Source organism: Cyrtonyx montezumae, unplaced genomic scaffold, assembly GCF_038088225.1.
Source record: "Cyrtonyx montezumae isolate F1298 unplaced genomic scaffold, pur_monq_1.0 scaffold_7, whole genome shotgun sequence".
In the NCBI taxonomy this organism is placed as follows: domain Eukaryota; kingdom Metazoa; phylum Chordata; class Aves; order Galliformes; family Odontophoridae; genus Cyrtonyx; species Cyrtonyx montezumae.
The window spans coordinates 15,923,993-15,946,136 of record NW_027072078.1 but is presented as its reverse complement, the minus strand read 5'-3'; the positions used below and the strand labels follow the sequence as shown (position 1 = coordinate 15,946,136).

At 40.4% G+C, this 22,144-nt stretch overlaps 1 protein-coding gene across 25 annotated transcripts in view; it reads right to left on the bottom strand.

The window, feature by feature from the left end:
* Positions 1-2,392: 2,392 nt before the first annotated feature.
* ABI2 (abl interactor 2) overlaps positions 2,393-22,144 on the bottom strand; it is a 53,138-nt gene continuing 33,386 nt past the window's right edge. For 2 of the 25 annotated variants that reach the window (XM_065751047.1, XM_065751039.1), the window contains 7 exons: positions 14,835-14,932; positions 13,929-14,075; positions 12,204-12,328; positions 8,325-8,483; positions 4,902-4,988; positions 4,408-4,581; positions 2,393-3,567 (listed from right to left, as the gene is read on the bottom strand). In XM_065751047.1, the coding sequence (XP_065607119.1) occupies positions 3,392-3,567; positions 4,408-4,581; positions 4,902-4,988; positions 8,325-8,483; positions 12,204-12,328; positions 13,929-14,075; positions 14,835-14,932 (966 nt within the window). In that variant the 3' untranslated portion in view covers positions 2,393-3,391. Of the gene's footprint in view, positions 3,568-4,407; positions 4,582-4,901; positions 4,989-8,324; positions 8,484-11,096; positions 11,277-12,203; positions 12,329-13,928; positions 14,076-14,834; positions 14,933-21,426; positions 21,445-22,144 lie in introns of all 25 variants that reach the window. The other 23 variants (XM_065751063.1, XM_065751062.1, XM_065751050.1 and 20 more) reach the window with 19 other exon arrangements.

Sequence of the window (22,144 nt, the reverse complement as noted above, 5' to 3'; positions counted from 1 at the left end):
TCCTTTCACACAGGCACGTGTCAGAGGGGCACAGCTCTAGTTTAACAGATTTGTCCCAAGAGGGCTGAAAGCAAGCAAACCAAACTGCTGCTAGAGATTCCTGCCTGTCTCTGCACAATGAAAGCAGCTGGCTGTGGGCAACATAGCTCTCAAAAAGGGAGAAATGCTTCTTTTGGCTGTGTAGCACTCTTTGGACTCTTCCTAGTGTCTCCTTTCCCCACCTCTCTCACATCCATACCCACTGCTCTGACTGACAGCTTGCCATGCTCAACACCTCCAGTTGTGGCAGATCTCAGCGGAGAGAAGTCTGCATCTATGAGGGTGTTGGTTATTTTTCCCCACTTCCCTAAACCCCCTTTTAGAGGGAAATGTAAATAATGAGAGGAAGGAGGGTTTTTAAGAAGGAGATGTAGAAAGGACAAAATTAAAGACACAACCCTCACTGACTTCACTAGCATGCAGTCTATGCAACATTAATACAAAAAGCTTGTTTACCTTGGCCTGATCTATGAACATAACATCACATCATCCCCAAACAAACCACAGAATTAAAACCTGTACAAAATAAAAAGTATGCATAAAACTCATTTCTTTGCATTAGTACTGCATAATAAAGCATAAAACCAGCAGGAGGTGACCCAGAAATTCCATTCACAGCAGCTCTTAGCAGACAAAAAACTACATGCTATCAGCAGAGACCTAATTAACCTCTCAAAGCCAGCCTTCATGGGAGCTTCCCACATCTCAAGGTTTTGCAGCCTCATCTTCTGTCCTGAGCTCGAAGGATGCAGCACTTTCCGGAGTTCACACCTCTCTGCTCTGGCAGCTCTCAACACATAAAACTCACAAGATATGCAACCAGCTGAGTGAGTATAACAGCAGGGGTATGTATCACACGCAGTGTAAGTACACATGGTCACCACCTGTCAGTCGGAAGCGTTCAAGTGCACGCTCTTGCCAGACTGAGTTAAAGATGTATTTCATTAATTCATCACCTCCCAGCTGGAACATGGGGGCACATGGAGAGAGTATTAGCTTTCATCTAGTAACTCATTCAGCTGCCATAACTTGGTACATGAGCACTGTGTGCTACCATCACCACATACCCAGGAAAGCAGCAGCCCGGGAAGCTCTGAAAGTCCTGGAAAAACACTAATCTTTGGTGCTTAAGGGGTAGCGGTGTAGTACTGCTGCAGTGGAGTCACCCCAGTCTCTAGCCAGGCTGCAAGATTCACTGACCTGTGCAAAAATTGCAGGCATGTCCTGTGACACTGGAAACAGACACTCCAGCTGCAGCACAACCAGTCTGTAGGTGCGCTCCTAGGGAAATGATGGGCTGAAGGAACTGAATGTGGCTGCTTCTGCTGGTATTGCTGCAACACAGAAGCTTTTGCAAAGGAAAGTAGAAAAGTATCTCTTCTGGCTAATAGTGTCAGCTTCCAGAAAGAACAGAACAGCATTTTGGCTACATGTCTGCGGACTGAGCAGGAGAGAAAGTAACTTCTGTTTTTGCACTCGTTCCTTCAAATCCGTACTTCTTGCAGGCTTCCACCAAGCTAGCTCCTTACCCACTGTCACAGGAATTAACGCACTCTTCTGTGAGCTCACATCAGGTGATCAAATTCACCCACATCCCACAAGCACACCTCACCGTTTGTTTTTTCTTCCCCCTTGAGCAGCTGTGGCTTCTCGTACCAAGCACATGCCTCCAAGGTGGCACTGCACTGCTTACCAAGGAGAAGGGGGCTTGTGTCAAGTACCCAGCCCCACTGCCAGTACTGTCACAAACCCAGCCCTGGCAGTGCTCTCCATATTGCTCTGTTTTACACATAGGCTTCGAAGAAAGTGGCAGCGTTACCTTGCCTTTGACAGCTGGTACTGGCTGCAACCTGGTCAGATGTCAGTCAGGCGTCCAGGACTGCGTCCTTGGCCCAGGAGGCTCTGGCAATACAGAGGTCAGCTCTGTTTGTGCAGCAGCAGGACTACAACAAGAGGTTTAATCAGTTTGTTCTGCTAACGCCTGACGTTCACCCAAAGGCAGTATTTAGTACTTCCTGAGGGTGGACCAGCATAGCCATCATTTTATACTTGACAGAATCACCGAGCAGCATTTTTAACTGAGACCTAAAAAGCAAACTATCAACTCAGAGCCTTCGCTTGTTATTAATCCACCTGGGATCCACCAGTACAATTAAAATACCTATTTCTTCATAATAAGCAATGGAGAGGGCTGGGAGAAGAGCTAGGACTACTTCTAGTTACTGCTTGGATTTCCATGGGAAACCAGTACACAACAACAGCCCTTTTTACTTCTGCTGAAGAGATTTTTGGCAACACACATGAAGATGACAGTTGCCATTTGTCCTGCTTCCGCACAGGGCTCTCAACGGTACATATGCAAACCTAGTCATCAAGTACAAAAAAGCCAATTTACAATACCTGATTGGACTTTTAAGATTATATTGTGCATAAGACTACAGCTGGGGCTATGTTTCTCTAGTGCAAGCAGGCATGAGTAGATCTGAATCTTAGATCACGGCCCCTGGAGTTTATCCTCAAGTCCCAGGAGGGGACACTTCACTTCTCCTTCACTGTCAGTGGCACCTGTGAGTCCCGTCACCCAGCAGTACCCGTGGCAGGTAGCTCGGTGCGGAGCAGCACACGTACATCAGTGCGTAACCAAAACCAAACCTGTTGCATTCCAAAGATGAGGAAGTGGGGGCGAGGGTCCTCTGGGCTGCAGTCATTGTAACCATCTAAACTAGAGGGTGAGTGAACCACAGCCAGCTCTGTGCGCCTCTGTGTCAGCTTACACAAGCAGAGCAGCTGCAGAAGTGTTTTTGCTAACGATACAACCAACTGTAAGGAAGTCAGATACACGAACAGCTTCGCATACAGATCCCTGTGTCTGCTAACACACAAGCATTCTTCCAGCTGCACAGGAGTGTAGTGTAGAAACAGGAGGGACATCCACTAGCCAGCAACCCTTCACCACAAGCATCCAGGACATTCCCAGTGCCAAGCACTGCTGCCAAACGTAGTGCCACCATGGTGCACAGGATTCCTGAGAGAGATCCCAGAGCCTGTCAGAAGTCAGAATGAGAGTGAAGGAGGTATCAGCTACTCAACGAGTTTGTTAGATCTGAATGGGTCAGCTTACTACAGCATCAGATTGCTCATGACAGCCTCTGCTGGCAGCTGGAAGAGCCATTTGTTCAAACAACTCAAAACACTACTGTTTTATAATGAGGAGGAAAAAAAGAGAAAAAAAAAGTGGTTGTTACAATTATCCTTCATTCAGCTATTTTGGATGGGGCCCCAGAGGCTGGTGGAGATGAGGAAGCCCTGACAGCTCCTGCAGCAGGAGATGCAGCGCTCTGCCCTCTAGTCTTCACTCTGAGTAATGCATGATGGACTCCACGTAGTTCCCTGGGAAGAGCCCCGTCACTCCGTTCATGACCCCTTCGTACCAACCATCGTCATTCTTCTTGATGACATAAATGATGGCACCTTCCTGAAACGAGAGCTCATCTTCTTTGTCCTTCGTGTAGTCATAGATGGCTACCACTAGAAAAGAACAGAGCATGGGCTGTTAGAGGAAGTACAAGCATTAACCTCTGTCACCTCCACATTTAGATCTATACAATGCTCAAATGCAGTTCCCTTACCTAGATGCCATTCCCATGTACGTGAAAACAACTTATGAAACAGAAAGAAATGCAGTGCCTCTCTAAAATAAAATGCATGCCTACTGTATCAACATCTTTTTCATATGGGAACATAAGAACCTAATCTTACCAAACAGATAAAAGCTGCTTCAGAAAGTCAAAGAAATGCAATAAAACACTGGCAAATATCAAACATGGAAAGTGTGTACCATTGTACAGATAACATTTGTACATCACATACAGTAAACTTTCAGCAAACTTTACAGTCATGCCTGTGTAGTTGTTAAGAAACTTTACAGAGAAAAATAAAATATACTGATAAATACATACAGCATATGTATATACAAATATACCTACAAAAACCAATACATACACAATAAACCCAAGACACATATCGTGTACATTCAACACTGAAAGGAAGGACTCAGACGCTGTGAGGAGGCCATTATAAGGGGCTGTACATACACAAGTTTCAATTCTGGGTGCACTTCTCAGGCCCTATACCAGGGGTCCATGCATGCTTCTAAGGCACAGGCTGATTCTGTGAGACAAGTGTCTAGAGGCACACTCATCCCCCTTGTATGAGTGCAAAGAGGATACCTGTTTTCTTAAAGTTAAGAATCGCGTGCAGAAGGAGGGGTGCCTGTTTTGTGCATCTGTCAGAGGGAGTTTCAACAGCCATGCATACAAATTGCCATTACAGAAAGAATCACACCATTCCTTGCAACTTTCAACCCACCCTTTTCCAAGTAGGTGCGTGGTGCCCAGGGAGGGTCCTCCTCTGCGTATGGGTCGCTGTACTCCACCACCGCGGCCTCTTCCTCTTCATAGTCCTCTGGAGGTGGGGGTGGCGGTGGGGACTCATCGAACACTGGCTCATCCACAGGCGGGGGTGGGGGAGGAGTATCTGAAACTGAAATGGAGCAGCTCTGTAGCCAGGGAATGGTCCCTAACGCCGTGGCTGCAGGTTAGATAAATGCTTCATATGCCAGGCTAGTGGCTGCAGCAACCACAGTTAAGAGTTGTGAAAATACACTAGAGACAATAAAACTAAATGAAGGATCACGTTCCTCCAATGAAACCAATGGAATTACTTCCTTCCCCCCGCTTCTTTGGAACTTCTGACCTGCAGACAGTGAAGAATTCTGGCTGCACACAAACACATCTCATCCTCTCGAAAAACAAAAGCCACATGCAGTACTGAATCACAGCACAAGGAAGCGACACACTTACTGTTTTCTTGAACTCTGGCCACAAATCCCATTAGCGGTAACTGCGGAGTTACCTGTAGGATGGAGGGGGGAGGAGGAGCAAGGGATGCTGCCACAGAAATTAAAAAAAGAGGCATTCAGTTAGAAACACAAAGCAGCAAACAGGAAAGTAGACATCATTGCCACTCAGACAACGTAGCACACTGCCAAGAAGCTAAGATAAAAATGACAACATTCACAGAAAAACAGCTCAGGGCATTTCAGCATATTCCCAATCCTTACTTCAAGGAGAATTCCACATTTTTGACATTTCCAACTCAGCTCTTCTCCTAAGATCCTATGCTGAAGCAGAAGTTTAATCTGAGTAAAAGATTCCCTCAAATTCATTACAGCAGCACGGTGCTTCACGAAGTGGCCTGCCTAACAAATATATCAAGTTTATCCTCCTATAATCCAACGTCATTTAGATCACTTCAATATTTATAAATTGAATGGCTTTTCTGTTAAAACACCCACAAACCCTTATTCCTGAAAATGGACATAGCTGATTTTCTCCAAAACACGGGCACAAAATTAGAACAAAACAGAAAGTTAATGTAATGAGGCAATTTTAAGTGAAACAGAAAGATGCCTTTGAGAAACCTCAGACTTCTGGCCAGGAGCCTTGCTGCTAGAACAAAGCTCACTTTGCTGTTGCAGAGCAGCAGAGCCTATTCCAGATGTGTCGCCGTCTTTCCTGCCTTATTCTGCAAACCATTGAGCTCTGAGCAGCTGGGTTACTGCTAACAGAAGAGCTGTCCTTGTGCAAGATGTGAGAATTCACACTTGGAGAATACACTTAATTATCTAATTAAGCTAAAAAATATAGTTAATTCTAGTTAACAAAACTGTAGTCTCAATTTGTGAGGATAATCTGATACAATTCATTTTTTAAGAAAGTTATGGGAATATTTTCCAGCAAATCATAGGAAAAGCACAACCAAACCATTTCTTGTTAACGTGGCCTACATAGACATTTAATCAATGTCTAAGAGAATACCATGGAAAAAAAAATTATCTATACTTCATGTACCAGTACGTTTATTTACCTTACCATGCTGAACTAATTAAATTTCAGTCGAATCCCATAGCTGCAATGTATGACCTAGTATTTCTCAGAATGAGTACACCACATCACAGCAAATGGAAAAAAGATTCCTCAAATATTTCATATTTACATCTCAAAATAGACTGCTCATTTTAGCAGCTGTTCTCACAAGCACTTTGACTTTCTTCTGCCAGTCATGTTCACCTTCTTTTTTCTACCACACATCACAAACAAAAAACAAAACACAAAAACCACAGGGTAGCAACCATCGTTTTTGTTGCAAGAATATGAGTGTACCTCCATATGAAGCAGGCTCCATTATCTCACCACTTAACTGGTATTTCTTGAGAAAATTTAAAATACATTCCTAATTGCAGATTCTTCGACTCGAGTGAGGTGACCTCAGAGAGAATATTCCTTCAAGTGTAACCACAACTGCTGGGATAAGATCTGGTCTTACATTTCTCAAAGCGGGAAACATTTTTTCTCTGAAAGAGTGGTCAGGCACTGGAATGGCCTGCCTAGGGAGGTGGTTGAGGCACCGTCCCTAGCGCTGTTCAAGAAGCGTTTAGATGAGGTGCTAAGGGATTTGATTTAGTAGTTGGGTAGGGATGGCGATAGGAGGATGGTTGGACTAGATGATCTTGTAGGTCCTTTCCAACCTTATGAACCTATGAACTTGAATTTGAAGTGCATCCAAATGCAACAGCATTCAGGAATACAGTGTTCCTGTCCATCTATGAAGTCACCACCTTTTAAATTACATATGCTAAAAAAATACGTAGTTTCAAAATGTTTCCTTTATTTGAAGTCACGTGAATTCATACACTTCCTACTGAGCATGAGACTAGCTTCTGACTGCTGGGTCCCTCTTGCGCGTGTTGTGTTCTGCATACAGGTCCTTGAAGGAGATAACAAGGCTTCCCAGGTACAAAGACAAATCACTCTAGACAAGCACTCCAGGCAAACAACAAAAATCCCTTTGTTTTGTTTGAGTCACACAGTTTAATCAAAACAGTGATGCTAACACTAGCTGACATCATTCCCTGTTCATCTTAACCATAAACCTTCCTTTGGGTCTGCAGATTGAACTGCAGTTATGCAACTTATATAAAGTCTATTTAGTAACTTTATTGTTACCTGTAATAGTGTTATATATACTGCTTAAAATGGCATATATGCCTGGATACACTGAAAATTCTCTTTACCGTAAAAAGTAATGTTGAAATGTTTCCTTTATAGCTGGTTTCCTTTCCTTCCCACTTATTCCCCTTCAAATTTCAATACACATATAACATGCTTAACAAATACCACATATTTCATGCAACAGGGCTGCAGTTTACTCATACAAACTCTTCTACCCTCTCTGTCCCCAGCAGTACCATCTGCTTCCTTCTTAAGTTAATTGCACACATCTCTTTGCAGACTGACTCACAAGTGGCAATATTTGGACCTGACCAGATCCTTAAATGCAGACTACAGCAGCTAACTTAATTCCTAATTCAATGCTTCATCTTAAACAATAAAGCCAAACAAATCATCACCAACAAAACCACCCACACAACAGCACTACAGTGCTTTCCAATCAATGTTCAACTTGCTTTTAATAGTGCCTCTGCTAACAAGGAACTTTCAGTATGTCCCTTGCGTCTTTTTCTTCAGCTTTGTAAGAAAAGGTCTCCCTTACTGTCACACCAATGCCTTCACCTCTACTCAGAAGCAGAGGGAGAAGGATACCAGAGACAAACAGCTACTGAATTCCTCCTGACATACAGGACAACACTGCTTGTTAAAATCTCATCCTGCTTTTGAGTACAGGTCATCCATGAAAATAACATCACATATGGAAATTCACAGAAGACATAGCAACCGTGCACTCCGTACCAAACACCACTGATGTCGAAGCTCTCTAATGCTTACCTCTGTCTAACAAATGCAATGTGCTGAACTGGCAGTTAATCACAAGGAAAAAGCACGAAAGCATACAGACTGAATGATTAATGAAGAATCACTGTTTTGCTGCAAAACCAAACACCTATTGCACACCAAAGAAGCTACCTGATACACACAGTAATGAAGTAATAAACCTCATCTAATAGATCCTGCAAGTCCTGGGAGATGGAAAGTAATTTATCTGGCAACAAGAGCCGTACTGTCCCACGCTGCCTGCCATACTGACACAGCTGCACGCTGCTCTGCGCTCACACCTCCGCTTTAGCATGGCTACCAGCAGCGTACTGAAGTTACCTCAGACTGACTGCAAGAGCTGCAGTGAGACAGAACATAGGATTTCAGAGATCTGAAGGCCAGTCAATTCAAATCCACGTTGCATTCACCACAGCAGACAACCTTTCTTACCTGGATTCTGGTTATAAAAAGGTCCTCCGTTTATCTGGTTCTGAAGGCTCGTCTGTGATGTGATCGAAGGAGGACGGCGGTATGGCAGAGATCCCCCTATTGTTGGCGGTGTATGTCGAGATGCAGGCCTGTTCATGCTGTAGAACTGAACTGGGTGGCCTGGGATAGAAGGTTAGAAAGAGAAATGTGTTACCAAGGGAAGAATTATGGCTGCATTCACAATCAAAGAGCTAGGAAAAGTTTCTGTTCTTTTAGAGACAATCTACTTCCTACAAGCAGTCAGTTTAGCTGCCAGAGCACTGCATGTCTCAACAGCAACACAAAAAAACAACTCCTACAACTGCCAGGAATCAGCACTAATCACAGAATAGTACATATGCCCCAAAGTCTCAAAGTGAAAGAAAATCATTTTCCCACTTTATAATTTTAAATATAATTATAAATATATGTAGAAATATAATTATATATAAATATATATATAATTATAAACTTTATTACTCACTTTATAAAACACTATAGTGACAGAATTTATGTTATCTCATTTCTAAATCTGCAAAAAAATACCACTTTGCACTTCAGTCATCAAGCAATACAACGTGTACAAACCTTTTGCTCTTACTAAGATTCAAAGGAAAACACAATACTAAGTACTTACTGCTGTTCCTAAAACATACAGAGATTCAAGTCGGGGAAGAAAATGCTAGAAACTGCTTGAACGGATGGAATAAATGAACTCATACTGTAAGACCTATTTTTAAGGCGTTACCAATTAAAGCAACTCCTTCAAAACTTGCTCTCTCCTTTCTAATCACTTCCAATAATAATTTCTAATCACATCACAATAATTGACTATGAATCTAACTATGTAATATATGCTTATCTTAGAACTCATTACCAGTACGTCAGCAATTTATTGTGCACACCTCTCATCAGTACCTGACACTAGTCAAAAAGCAACAGCACTAAGGTAGCTTTCATGTTCACTGAGAATTCTCCAGCTTACATAGGGCATATACCTTACATGGTAAACTGGACTTCTTATGCTGTGATGCATTAATAACTTTCCCAACTATTCTGCTTGCATCATTTGCACAAAAGATAACTTCCAAGGTTTGCGAAAACAAGGGAAGAGATGGCCACTGTGACTGAGGAGGCATGCATACAGTCCAGTAAGCAGGGAAATGGAGCACAAGAACAAGTAATTCCTTTAAAATCTGCACTGTTCTTTCATACTGTGTGAGGAGCTTCTCCACTGTGTTCTGATCACTTCGCAAAGCTTCACACTAGGTCAGCAAGGAAAACACAACCTGCTCACTGTGTCACTTGCTTCTACGAGCAAAAGCATCGATTAGAAATTTGCATTTCTCCTGCTTTGCCCAGGCATGTACATCTCAAACAAAACACTTTTTACAGGAACAAGAACAGTTAGGAAGCAACCCACCTAGTATATCAGTTTCTCACATTCCTCCTAAAGCACCCTTCCAATGCCTCCCTGTAACTTACTGGGCTGCAGAAATCAGCAGCGATGGGAAAGAAGGGAGGAGAAGGGGCAGGGAGGTCCTTAAGAGTCAGACACTACAACCTCATCAATGATAAATTATCCATTCTTTTCATATACTTTATTTCAGAGAAGCCACGCAAGTAACTCAGTAATTACACAAGAAAACAAAACTGCAAATAACCTGAAATACCTTATTGAATTGTAAATAAAGGTTCATAGTCAATAAAATATTAATTTCTGCTTGATTTGGCTCATCACAAAATACAGACACAATGTGGCTTAAGAACTCAGGTACTTATAGTGCATCAGAAATGAAAAACTAAGTCCCATCTGATACACCTCATCTTTGGTATCATCTTGATACCCAAACTAATCACAGTCCAGAAGTTTCAGTCATAGTCAAGGATTCTATTATAAGTATTTTCTAACTAAGTATGATTTTAAGAATGCTTCTGGCACCTGGTGAAATCCTTTTTATGACAGACCAACTTCAATGAATACACAAAGCAACTGACACGATCAGACTCCACTATAGCAAAAAGTAGGAAGGCATGCAACCACATGCAAATTTAGCTAAACCAGATCTCTACAGTGCAATGCAGCAATTCATCAGAAGTTAGTGCAGTGTGTTATGGTTCATACATACTGCGTGCAGCAACTTCAGCAAATGAGAAAATGAAAAATCTGGAGTGATTTCATAAGCAGTGAAAAAAAAAAAAAAAGCAAGCTGCATTATACACCACAAGTACCACCATCAAAGCAGTATTAAAACAAAATTCTTTAGTACTATCCATCATAAATGAAACTCCTGCATGTTAGTTCTCACTGAACACAAAAAGAATGCCTTTCTTAACAGTTTGCTGAATGGAGATTTTGTCATTTGAAAGCTCTGAAGAGACCAACTATAGAAATGATACTTTACTGGTTGTACTTTTTTTTTTTCTATTCACAGAGGAGAATAATCAGGCCCAGAAACCAGTAGAAGTCTCAGTATCTAAAGTACAATAAAATCTTAATGCAATAAATAATTATGTAAATGCAAAGAAGTAAAAATAATCAAATGATAAATAAGATGTGGCTGTTTATAAAACTAGCACACTTTTACTCATCTGCTATAATGATTACTTTATAGCTGGTATTAGCAGTTATTTGCTAGATATATTCAAAAAAAATCCTTTGAGAAAAATCACTGCTTCTCAAGAAACTCTGAAAAGCCTTGGACCGTGATCACATGTAGGCTCATCTGCCCTCACAAGGGAGCAGACACTCACCTGTAGAGGCCGTGGAAGAAACAGCAGGGGGAGTTGGTGAGGTGAAGCCATCAGCAAGGGGCTGGGCTCCTGCAGCAGCAGCAGCATCTGGGGCAGAGGAGGAAGGGGCAGGAACAGGAGGGGCAGGGGCAGGAGCAGAGGTAGCAGGAAGGGGAGAAGTGCCAGCCGAGCCAGCAGGGGCTAAGTGAAGAGAGGAGGAAGAGGTGGAGTTAATAAGGAGATATGTTAGCAAGGATTAGAGAAAGCGTTTGACTATTCAGTGTTAGCTACTTACTAGATGCATAGTATTTTAGAATGCACAAGGAGATGAGGGAAAAATGGAGCTACTAACGAAAGACTCATTCTTACATAGACAGTTCATGAGGGTCAAGCAAACCTGCTGCTTCTTTCCAGGTCTGAAGGTAACAACCTAGAACTTTTCCAGTGAGAGCCATTACTTTTGAAAGAAGACTTAATCTTTGTTAGTTAGGCTGTAATCTGTAGCATAGCTGCATTTAGTTTTTGTAGAAGAGGAAAACCAAAAAATGCTTCTTTGGTTCAGAAGCATCATGTATTTCAGATCACATTGCAAGCTAAAACTATATGCTCTTTTAGACAGAAAGCGCTGAACGAGGAGTACTAATATCACTTCCTATCTCTGGGAAGACAGGTGTAGTTACAGTGAACAAACACCTTTTCATGACAACTCAGCTAGGCTTGCATTAGCGTACCAAGGATTTACTCTCTGCCAGCCTCTCTTTTAATCTAATTGTCTAAAAGCAAACTGCTGCTGATCTGCATGAACAGCCAATGAAAAAAACATCAATTTGCTTAAAAGGGATAAGTTTCCCACTGCCCACTAAAATAGATATTGTGTCCTATCTAGATCCACTCAGGCAGCCAGGCAAAAAATGCTCATAAATCAAGTAATATAGAAAATAAACTCTAAAGTACCTCAGACACTCTCATAAAATACATTACTTTATTCAAACTCATGCTATCAATAGCGAGCAATTTTCAGTGCTTCTGGAAATGAATTCTGAGGTTTCTCATGGGGCTTCCTCCTCACATCTTCAAATACTAAAGTTAATGCCCAAACAGAAAGAGGAACGGCAAGTTTCCATTTACCTGGATAGACACTAGGAGGAGATGGCGTGGGAACAGCAATAGGGACACCCACACTGCCACTTCCACTGTTCTCGCGACTACTGCTCCGACTACTTGGGTGGCTTCCTCCACTACTCCCACTGCTGCTGTAAGAAAACAAAATAGCCCAAGAAATGAATGCGCTGCTCTGCATGCTGAAACACAAATGCCTCAGAAAGCACTTTGCTAATTTAGAATAGTAACAGGAAACAAGAAAAAAGAAATACTGATATAAAGCTAAATAACTTAACTTTTCCAAAACGTCCTCTTCATTTTGACTACAGCAGTTTTTTCACCTAGCCCTTCAGAACTTACCCAAAAGTGAACAATTCTGCAACTAATTGCAAAGGACACAATTCCAATATTGTTAAATTCCCGCTGAACAAATACAGACTATTTTCCTATAACTTATAATAGCTACTGACTTTTTAGGCTGATTATGCCTTCTTATGAGACTACTGAAATAGGAAAAATTCTAAAACGGCAAAGTAAAAGTCAGATTTTCTTACGCTTTGAGACAATCTATTTCACTAGTACCAAGCATTTATGATGCTTAAAAAGTAAAGGTTTCCAAAGAACTACCACATCATGAGACATTTCTCATTAACCTAGAAAGAAGGCTGTCTCCAGAACCTTCGGTGACACAGCTCAGCTTTGGTCCATTTTTGCCATTACCAGAATCCTCTAAACGCAATGCTCTTTTTCAGCTGCTCAATCTAAAAACATCAAGGACTGCTCAAACAAAGATGTGAACTATAAGCTCACCATGACCATGCAGTATACTTCAACACGAAGGACTCAAGCTTTCATAGAATCCCAAAATCATTTGAGTTGAGAGGGACTTTTTAAAGGTCATCTAGACCAACTGCTCTGCATTGAACGGGGACCCCTGCAGGTAGATCAGGTTGTTCAGAGCCCAGTCCAGCCTGAGCTTGACCGTCTCCAGGGACAGGGCATCCAGCACATCCTTGGGCAACCTGTACCAGTGCCTCACCACCCTTCTTGTAAAAAAAAATGCCTTCCTTATATCCAATCTAAGTCTCCCCTTCTTCAGTTTGAAACCATATCCTCCTGTCCTATCACTACAGACCCTGTAATTTTCTTGTAGCCCCCCTTAAGATACTGAAAGGCCACTCTCAGATCTCTCTGGAGCCTTTTCTTCTCCAGGCTGAAGAGCCTCAGCTCTCTTCAGCCTGTCCTCACAGAAAGGTGTTCCATCCCTGGGATCATTTTTGTGACCCTCTTCTGGATGTGCTCTAACAGCTCTATGCCTCTCCTGAACTGAGACTAAACACTACTACTCCAGGTGCGGCCTCACCAGCACAGAGCAGAGGGGCAGGATCAGCTTCCTAACCTGCTGGCCAAGTCTGTCTTGATCCAGACTTTTCCCAGTTTTGTAAACATTTCATAGAACACTGCAAACTATCTACTTGAAACAGTACATAATTTTAGTAAAACATTAAGGGCTCTCACTATGCTTTAATATTAAAAATCAAGGTAACCACAGGATTAAGTGAACAATGTTAAAGCAATTCACTACTCCAGTTTTACTAGAGCACATTTTTGCCATGCCAAATGGTACTGCCAGTCCATATCATGAATTAGTAAGCTTTGCTGTCAAGGTGCAAATGGATTTCATATTGCAGCATTCTTATCCATAGACTTACTTAACAGTAGCCCCGCTTTGTTCAGGACTACCCTGAGTACCTGTACGTGCGATTCCTCTGGTTGACAGAAGCCGTTCTGACAGGGCTCTGCTGTGAGGGAGCCATGTTGCGCGTTGGGCTAGGCACATAATCATTTGGTACCACCGGAGGACGCACCGGCTCCAACGTACGATAAGGAGAGTGACGCCTGCACAGCAACAAGCATGTTACAGAAGCAAATCAGATAATGCGGACAAAGCCAGTTTTTGTTCTTTAAAAAGTTAGCTATATCCTAGTCAATAGCAAAAGTTAAAAATGTTATTCTGTAAGTTTTCAGTATCTGCTTTGGAGGATGACAAAAACAATTACGGACATTCTTCATGTACTTCTCTTTCCACGTGTTTTCCTACTCATAAACACAGTTGCACATTCCATTCTTGTTTTAAAAAGTAATCCGTATCTTATTTTAAAGGTAAAGCACCATAGTCTGTACACACATACATAATCACATATCAGCAAGCTGCATTCCTCCTACTCCTACAGCAAGTTTCCTAAGAACTCTGCCTATAAAACCTGTGTCAAATTCACATTCACTATCTTAAAAGGAATTCCATTGCTCACACAACACAAATCAACAGTGTCACGTACTAGTTTTCCAGCTGTTTAGCACCACCTGTCAAAGCTGATGATTCTCCTCTAAAGCACGTAGTTGTGTTTTGCAATGATATAACAAGGTTACTGTTTGGAAAGGCTGATGATGCCCATTATCTTCTGGCAGAAATGTGTTCAACAGCATGTAACCAGTGATGAGATCAGTACAATAATATGGTGATGTACCATCTGCTGACCTTTGTGGATGGTTATAGCAAAACCATGCAAACAAAACACACTGCACAAAAAGAAAAAAAAACTGTTTTTTCAGTTCCTGTTCACCTAAGACCTTCACGTGCTCAGTCACTTCACTTACCCAATAGTTCCTTTTCCTGACATTGGTGGACTTGGTGGCTTCTGGGTGGGTGGTGTTGTACGAGGCAACCCACCCATCTTCATATTCTGTGTGCTGACCTGCACGAGAGAACGAGGAGAGAAATGGCCTTCTCTAAGCTCAGCATCCAGGGGGAGAGATGCCTTCAGCGATTAACTCCAAGTAAGGGAAGGTTTAAACAAACAAAAGATCAATTGAGAGGCCATGCATTCTATATGTAATTTCCACTCTGCTGAAAGTCAAGAGTTGTGCTCAAAGGACTCTTTATTACACAGGATTTTCAAATATTGTTTATACCAAGAGTGAATTTGCCTTTAGGCTATCACAAACATTAAAGCAGTGACAATACAGGCACTGTATCTGACTTGCTTAAACCTCCCAGATAACCTTTAAGACAAAGGCAGTTAGGTCACGTTGCCCTATTCAGTGGTAAATCTCCAAAAATACTTCTGATACTCCTTAGAGCTTATCTAATAGGCCACAATTTAATGTACTTAATACAAAAGCACAAAATAGAACATAATTTCCAAATGTTTCATTGATGTTTTAACATTTTCACAGTACTATGTTACTTAATATGCTATTTATTATAAATATCATTAATACACATTCAAAATTCTAAAGAAACCTATACAGAAAAAAATACAGAGATGCACGTTTTTCCCCCATTAGATCTGTAGCAAATTAATCTCTAAGAATTGATAAATAAATGTATAGGGAGAAAAATTATTTGCAGTGGTGTGACGTGACTGTGGTCACCCCCTCCCATTCTTTCAGGTTTAATTACTAACAAAGAAACTTTTATATAAAGAATTCACTACGACCTCTGAAAAAAAGAAGCCACCTGCATTCCTGGCTGACTGCTCGATATAGGTATCGTAAACAAATATCCACCAATGGCATTTTGTTTACCTGTATACTGCCAGCCAAGCACAATTCTCTCAATGCATTCACCATTACAGGAATCTGTACACAGCCCTCTTAAAAGTCTCTGTTAAACAGCTTTTGATTGGCAAATGCTCAGACTATTGCTTAGACATAGAGGAGTTCAACAAACTAATGCACGCTCATGTCTCTTTTTCTTTTGTTCCTGTTGTGTTTGATTTCATAGTTTCTCGTTTCCAAAAGGTAAATTTTGCCTAATGCCCCATTAAACAAACAAAGAAACAAACAAAAAAAGCATAGTGACCAACACACTAAGAATATTTGCAAATATTATTAAAAAGACAAATTACCCCTTTGTAATTTGACCGTAACAATTAATGCATTTAAACCTCTAGTGCTGCTCACTTTTTTAAACTTATTAATGCTGAGACAGCATAAAGAGCAATACATTCAGTATTCTAACACTCAAATTTGATCTCCTAGCTCTAAAGTACCCCGCTGGTACCACAATTTCAATTTCCTGGGAGGAAAAGAAAACCAAGCACTGCAAGCTTGGTGACTTTTTTCTTCTGTTTTTGTTTTGCATATCAGATTCAAATCCAAATATTTGGACTTAGTTGTATGAAAGTACAACAATAATTTAAGAAAAAAGTATTTTAAACAGCATTATAAAGTCCTTTAAGCCAACTCTAAGCAATAAGAATTCTAAAGTTAATTCAAGTGAGGGATGAGGTAAGCACTGAACTACAATTACTTGAAGTGAAGATGGAAAGTGTAAAATGAAGAACATTTTATTCTATACACGGGATATTAATAGATGGCACAAAATCCTCTTTTTTGTAATTTTTTTTTAAAGTTGCAGCAGCCATTGTATTTCCTCTTTCACTAAAGACATCTGTTTCACCACCTGTTTGAGTTGTTCAAGAACAAAACAAACCAAAAAAAACACAGTCATCTCAACATCACACATTACAACTTTTTCAAAGAGCCCACGAAGCCCAGCAGAGCAGGGCTTGTAGGTGTCTTTAGATGCCAGCCAGCAGCCCAATCTGTGTGCCACTAGCAGTCCCCACAGATGTGTCAATTGCTATGGCTTCTCCCCACACCATGCCTGAACATCCCACCTGTATAACCCTACTTTCAAGTGTGCTTGCATACAGGAAGAAAAATGAAATGTTTCACTTCCACTGGGCTTACAGCAATATGGAAGAGAAAGATGCAGTTAGAGAATGAAGCCACGTTGTACAGCCAACAGTCAGCAGAAGCAACACTTGTCTGACTGATGCACAATTACAGTCATTGACAGTTGCTTTTGTTATTACTGCTAACAAAGATATCCCTGGCACAGTAAAGGAAGAAAGCTTCACAAAACGTGGCTCAAGAAAAAGCGACCCTTTGTTAGACAAGGAATTTCAGTCACAAAGACGCTATTCTTCAGAACACTACACTGAAAGATGGGGAAATGCACTGACAGTGAGCTCAGTCTCAGGCTCTTTGAAATGACTTTTCACCACTGAAACTGAAATGCTGAGAAAACAAAGTTTACAGGACCATCTTAAAATCTGCCAGGACTGATGACTTGAAGATTTCAGTAGCTATACTGAAAGTTAGACAATTCCATCTGAATAAAATCCCCTTTCACTTATAGCCAAATAAATTATTCCAACAATCAAAATGGACAGATCTCTGGAAATGCTATTATGTAAGACAGTTAAAAAGCTACAGACTAACTTCAGAAAAAAAAAAAAGAATCGAATTTAGAACTGCACTAGGGGTAACCTCTGTTGAGATAAAAACACTGAAAAATTTCCAGGTTTTCCCCTTTTGTCTAAGAGACAAAAATAATAATAACTAATAAAGCTACTGAAACCCCCTGACCCTTACAAGTCTTTACTCTGTTGTGCTACTGCCTTTCCCATTTTGCATATATGGTTACAAATATAGTTTTGAGACAAATCCTCATCCACAAACATCCCTCATATATGCTCCTACAATCCAAAGCAAGCACTAGAACTGATGGTTACATTTGCAGGTATTGGTCAATTTTCAAAAGATCAGTTTTCCAATCAGGATCAGTTGGAATTCCCAAGTAAGCTGGAGCTTTCTAGATAGTAGTTGCACTGTTTCTAATGACATTTCCCCTGGCTCCACACAGCTTTAAGTATCCAGCTGCAATGGAGGGGAAAAGCAAAGGAACAGCATCTGCCTGTTGGTGCTCTGTGTAACTGCAGGACTCCACAGATCCGTGGTTGGTTTGCATCTAAGATCTTGCAAATCCTTTTAGGAAGCTGTGTGGCAAAACAGAGTCTGCAACCAAAATCACAAAGCAGCTCGCTGTTGTGCTAAAAACAAGACGAGATTAAGAGAGGCAATAATGACCTGGGCATAGGTGTAGGAAAAAAACCATTGCGGTAAAAGATGAAAGACAGCCATGTGAACCCAGAGCAGCACTGCACACGGTCTACACAGATGAAGGGATTTCTCCAACATTTTTACTCTTTCCATGGATGCAAATAAAGTAGAAAACATCATCCATTGAAATTACATGGAAGGATTCAATTCTAGGGAGAGGAAACAAGCACTTTCAGACAAGCATTTCTTTGCCTGGGTATCTTACAGAAGCTTTTTTATATACGAGGTAGCTTGCAAGAGGGATAAGGTCGAAGAGGTCTAAAGAACATCTAGAACACGATGCTTTGCTGGGGAAGGAACTGCATGAACAACCTAACACAAGCAGATCCTTGGTAAGTAACACATCCTGGAGGATGCCCCGAGATTCAGCTCCACTAACAGCAGTAAAATAAAATTTAAAGAAACAAAAGGCTCAAAGCGACTGCTACAGACCACTTCGTGAAAAAAAGGCACTTCTGCCTGAACAAGAAGTGCAGAGATATATGGCTGGTCGGACAGACCTGTTCAAAGTATTTGCACCAACATACTGTTTATTTACAGAGCTTTAAGGCACTTCACTGTTTATCTGCACAGATTTTTTAAAAACTTCACTGCAGCAAAGATTCAAACCCAGAACTTGTTTACTTTTCAGCCAGGCATCTTACTGGTCGATTCATTACCAAGATAAACTGTTTTTCCCCAGAAAGACAGAAGTGTATAATTCCAAACCTCAGGAAAAGCTAAACCTAAAGTTGAATTCTGCACACCAATTTCTAAGGGGTGCTTTACTGTCAAATTAGATTTTCCAGATCTTCCAGGTCAGCAAAAGATTTGGCAAATCCAACAAGAAAGTATCCCAGTAGTGATGTTCCATGGATTACATTCAGAAGCTCCAAGCAGCTATCCAGCCTCCCTGAGCAATTTAATACCTGACACCAGCAAAAACCACCTAATGCTGAACAAAAACTTCCCATGCCTCACTTCATCTTGTAAAAGCTCCAGAGAGGATGGACTCTTTTTTATTATTATTATTATTTTATTTATTCATTTTTGCCTGTCACCTGCATCCTCAGAGTAAATTCCTTGCCAGGTTGTGCTTGGCCACTTGAATAGTTATTCTACAAGTCTAATTAAGCCAGTATGCCTATCAGTTGATAAACTAGTTGATATGGAAGTGAAAAGTCTATCTTTCAATCCTGTCTTAGCTAATGACCACAAGTAAAAGCTTCAGCAATTGAGTTTACCCACTTACAATGTGTTCGCTTACATACAGTAATTGAAGAACTGAGTCCAGTAAGTAGAAAAAGGCTTCAGCAATGTCATTCTAAATTGATCTGCTGGCAGGAGATTGTACAGATACTCCTCTGACTTGTAGCTGCAATTTTCTTAATATTGTGTCTTAAATGTAAATGTAAGCTATGCAGACAGAAGCACAGCTCACCCTGTCAGTCAATTAAATGCTGGAACTGTCAGCCAACACTAAGGTTCCCTTGCAGCCATGAAAAATATATACAAACCAAACACTTCATATGAAATCTCTCAAGTTAAGTAAAATTTATATCCACAAGGAACTATGGTTAGTGGCCTTCTTTGAGTTCCAGGCTGACACACTGTGACTACAGGGACACCTGAAGAGGTATGTACATTCACTAACAGGGCTCTTTTTAAACTCTCAAAGTTTTGGCAATGAGGAGATGATTGACATATTTTAACCACCAAATGGAATTTGTGATCAGGTTCACTCCAGGATAATGGAGAAATACTTTAGCTGGTGTTATAACAAAGAATGTTATTTTCATTCTAAACCTATAAGAAGAAAAAAAAAATCTCAAAAGCTGAAGAGATTTGCCACCACTGCACATGATGCACAGATACGACAGCTCACGTGTAATCTATAATTACACCACTTTAATATAACTTTTTAGGATGGACATTACTGGTTCATAACTGCAATTGCAGAGCAATGAAGGAAACAGTTTTTCCATTCCTTTTCTAAAAGCACCATCCAGCATGTACTGTGTGCAGAATAAGGCATATTCAGTACCAGAAGTATCCACTTCATACAGATAACAGACAGTAACAGACAGGGAGGAGATACATTTTTATAACTCTTCAGAAAAACGTTTAAACACTACGGAACTTGAAACACAACACTGTACCTTACTCTCATGTGAGAAATCTCCTTTCATTTATTAAAAAAAACGTTTGTTGTGATCAGACATGCTACAAACACAGCAATACGTTATCACAAGCGCCAGCTGGCCAACTCCACAGGGGCATCATTAGGATATCTACACTAGTAGCTACTTTTAACAGCAATATGCAGGGTTTCCTTTCAGCTTTTTAGTCATGAAGAAGATTTCACACCAACTTGGAACTTCATCAATTAATATTTTCTATGCGACATCTTGGTATTCTACACTTTCAAATGCAGTTCCCTCTTTAAAATTACAGCTGCCACTAAAGAAACTTCATTCCTTCTAACCCAAATCCCCAAACCAGATGCTCTTCAGGAAGACAGCAATACCAAAATGATTAATACAGACTATAGCCTATTTACTGTTTAACGTATCCTAATGCTAGATCATGCAACTTCTTGTCAAATTTTGAGGCTTTCTGCTATTAGTTCTGCAGCCACTAACACTGCTAACATTTGAACTTCTCTGAGATCCTCAAGAATTTGCCACAGTCCAGTATGAATTTTCTGACACATTGGTCAATTGATAGCCTACCACATAAACTGCTCAGTTACCAAGTGGCTTTTTGTATTTAAATACTGCTACCAGTTTCTGAAAAAAATTAAGGATACTGCAACTTTAAAAAATGAAGTAGAGATTTCCATCGTTATTTTATTTTACACACCTTTAGAGCCCCATTATTGGAGCAATCTTATGCTGAAACATTAATTCCAATCAAATAAGAATTTATACCGTATATAGGATAAAAAGAATATTACACAGGGGGAGGCTCAAGTCCAGCTGCTAGGTATTCACTGTATTTTTTTTTTAAACACATAGTTAGCACAGCATTCCTCCTCTGTAAATGATCTGGTAGATATGCTTAAGATAACCAATATTTTGCCACAAAACTTTTAAAATTAACTGTTAATTCCTTACACAAATACATCAATTTCCATCACAAAACATTTATCTGCAATGAAGTCATTCAACAGATTATCTGATACACAGAAAGGAGAGCAACACTGTTTTAAACAATCTGTAACATTCATATAGCCATCTCCCCGTGTGTAATAGTCTCAGAAGAATAAGAATGGGAATCCAGCCCTGGGATTTCTTACCTTAAATCTAAGCAACCACTTAATGCATAAATGGAGCAAATAAAAGAGGTAAGGAAAAAAAGCATTGAAAGGTTAGTTGGAACTTCAGGATATGAAAGAGAAAGGAAAAAGAAAGAAAAAAGTTAAGCATTCAGCATTAACAAAATAATGTATCAGTAGACCATAGAAAGAGTGGCTAAAGCAGAATGTGTCATGAATAAAAGATTTTCAAGCTGAAACTTTCAATATACGTTGATCACAAAGCCCTTAGATTAACACTTCTAAATTAAAGTTCAGCTGTCAGTTCATTGTTTACTCCAGTTCTTACAGTGCCAATTCCAAGTCACCATCCTTCAGAATGGAACATAAGACCTCGATGGATTAACTTCAGAGATTAATTTTTGGAGCTGTTGAAGAATAGACTTATCAATACCCCGAGCTCAGCTGAACTCAGTTACCTGCATTAGCATATTTACAAGCAGCTGAAACAAAACCCTCTAGATATTAAGCTAGACAACACTATTAGTTAACTCAATCGGATCTGATGAGAAATCTCTTACAAAGGCCAAGAGTAAACCATAATGCCTTGTACCTTCTTCTAAATGTAATGTTAAGACACCAGTCAACAGTGAAACATTCATTTCAAAGCTTAAGTGCTAGGTTTTTGGCATGAAGTCATAATATCTCACTGGCATAATACCATATATTTTCTTTCCCCATAATAAAAATATCAGTAACA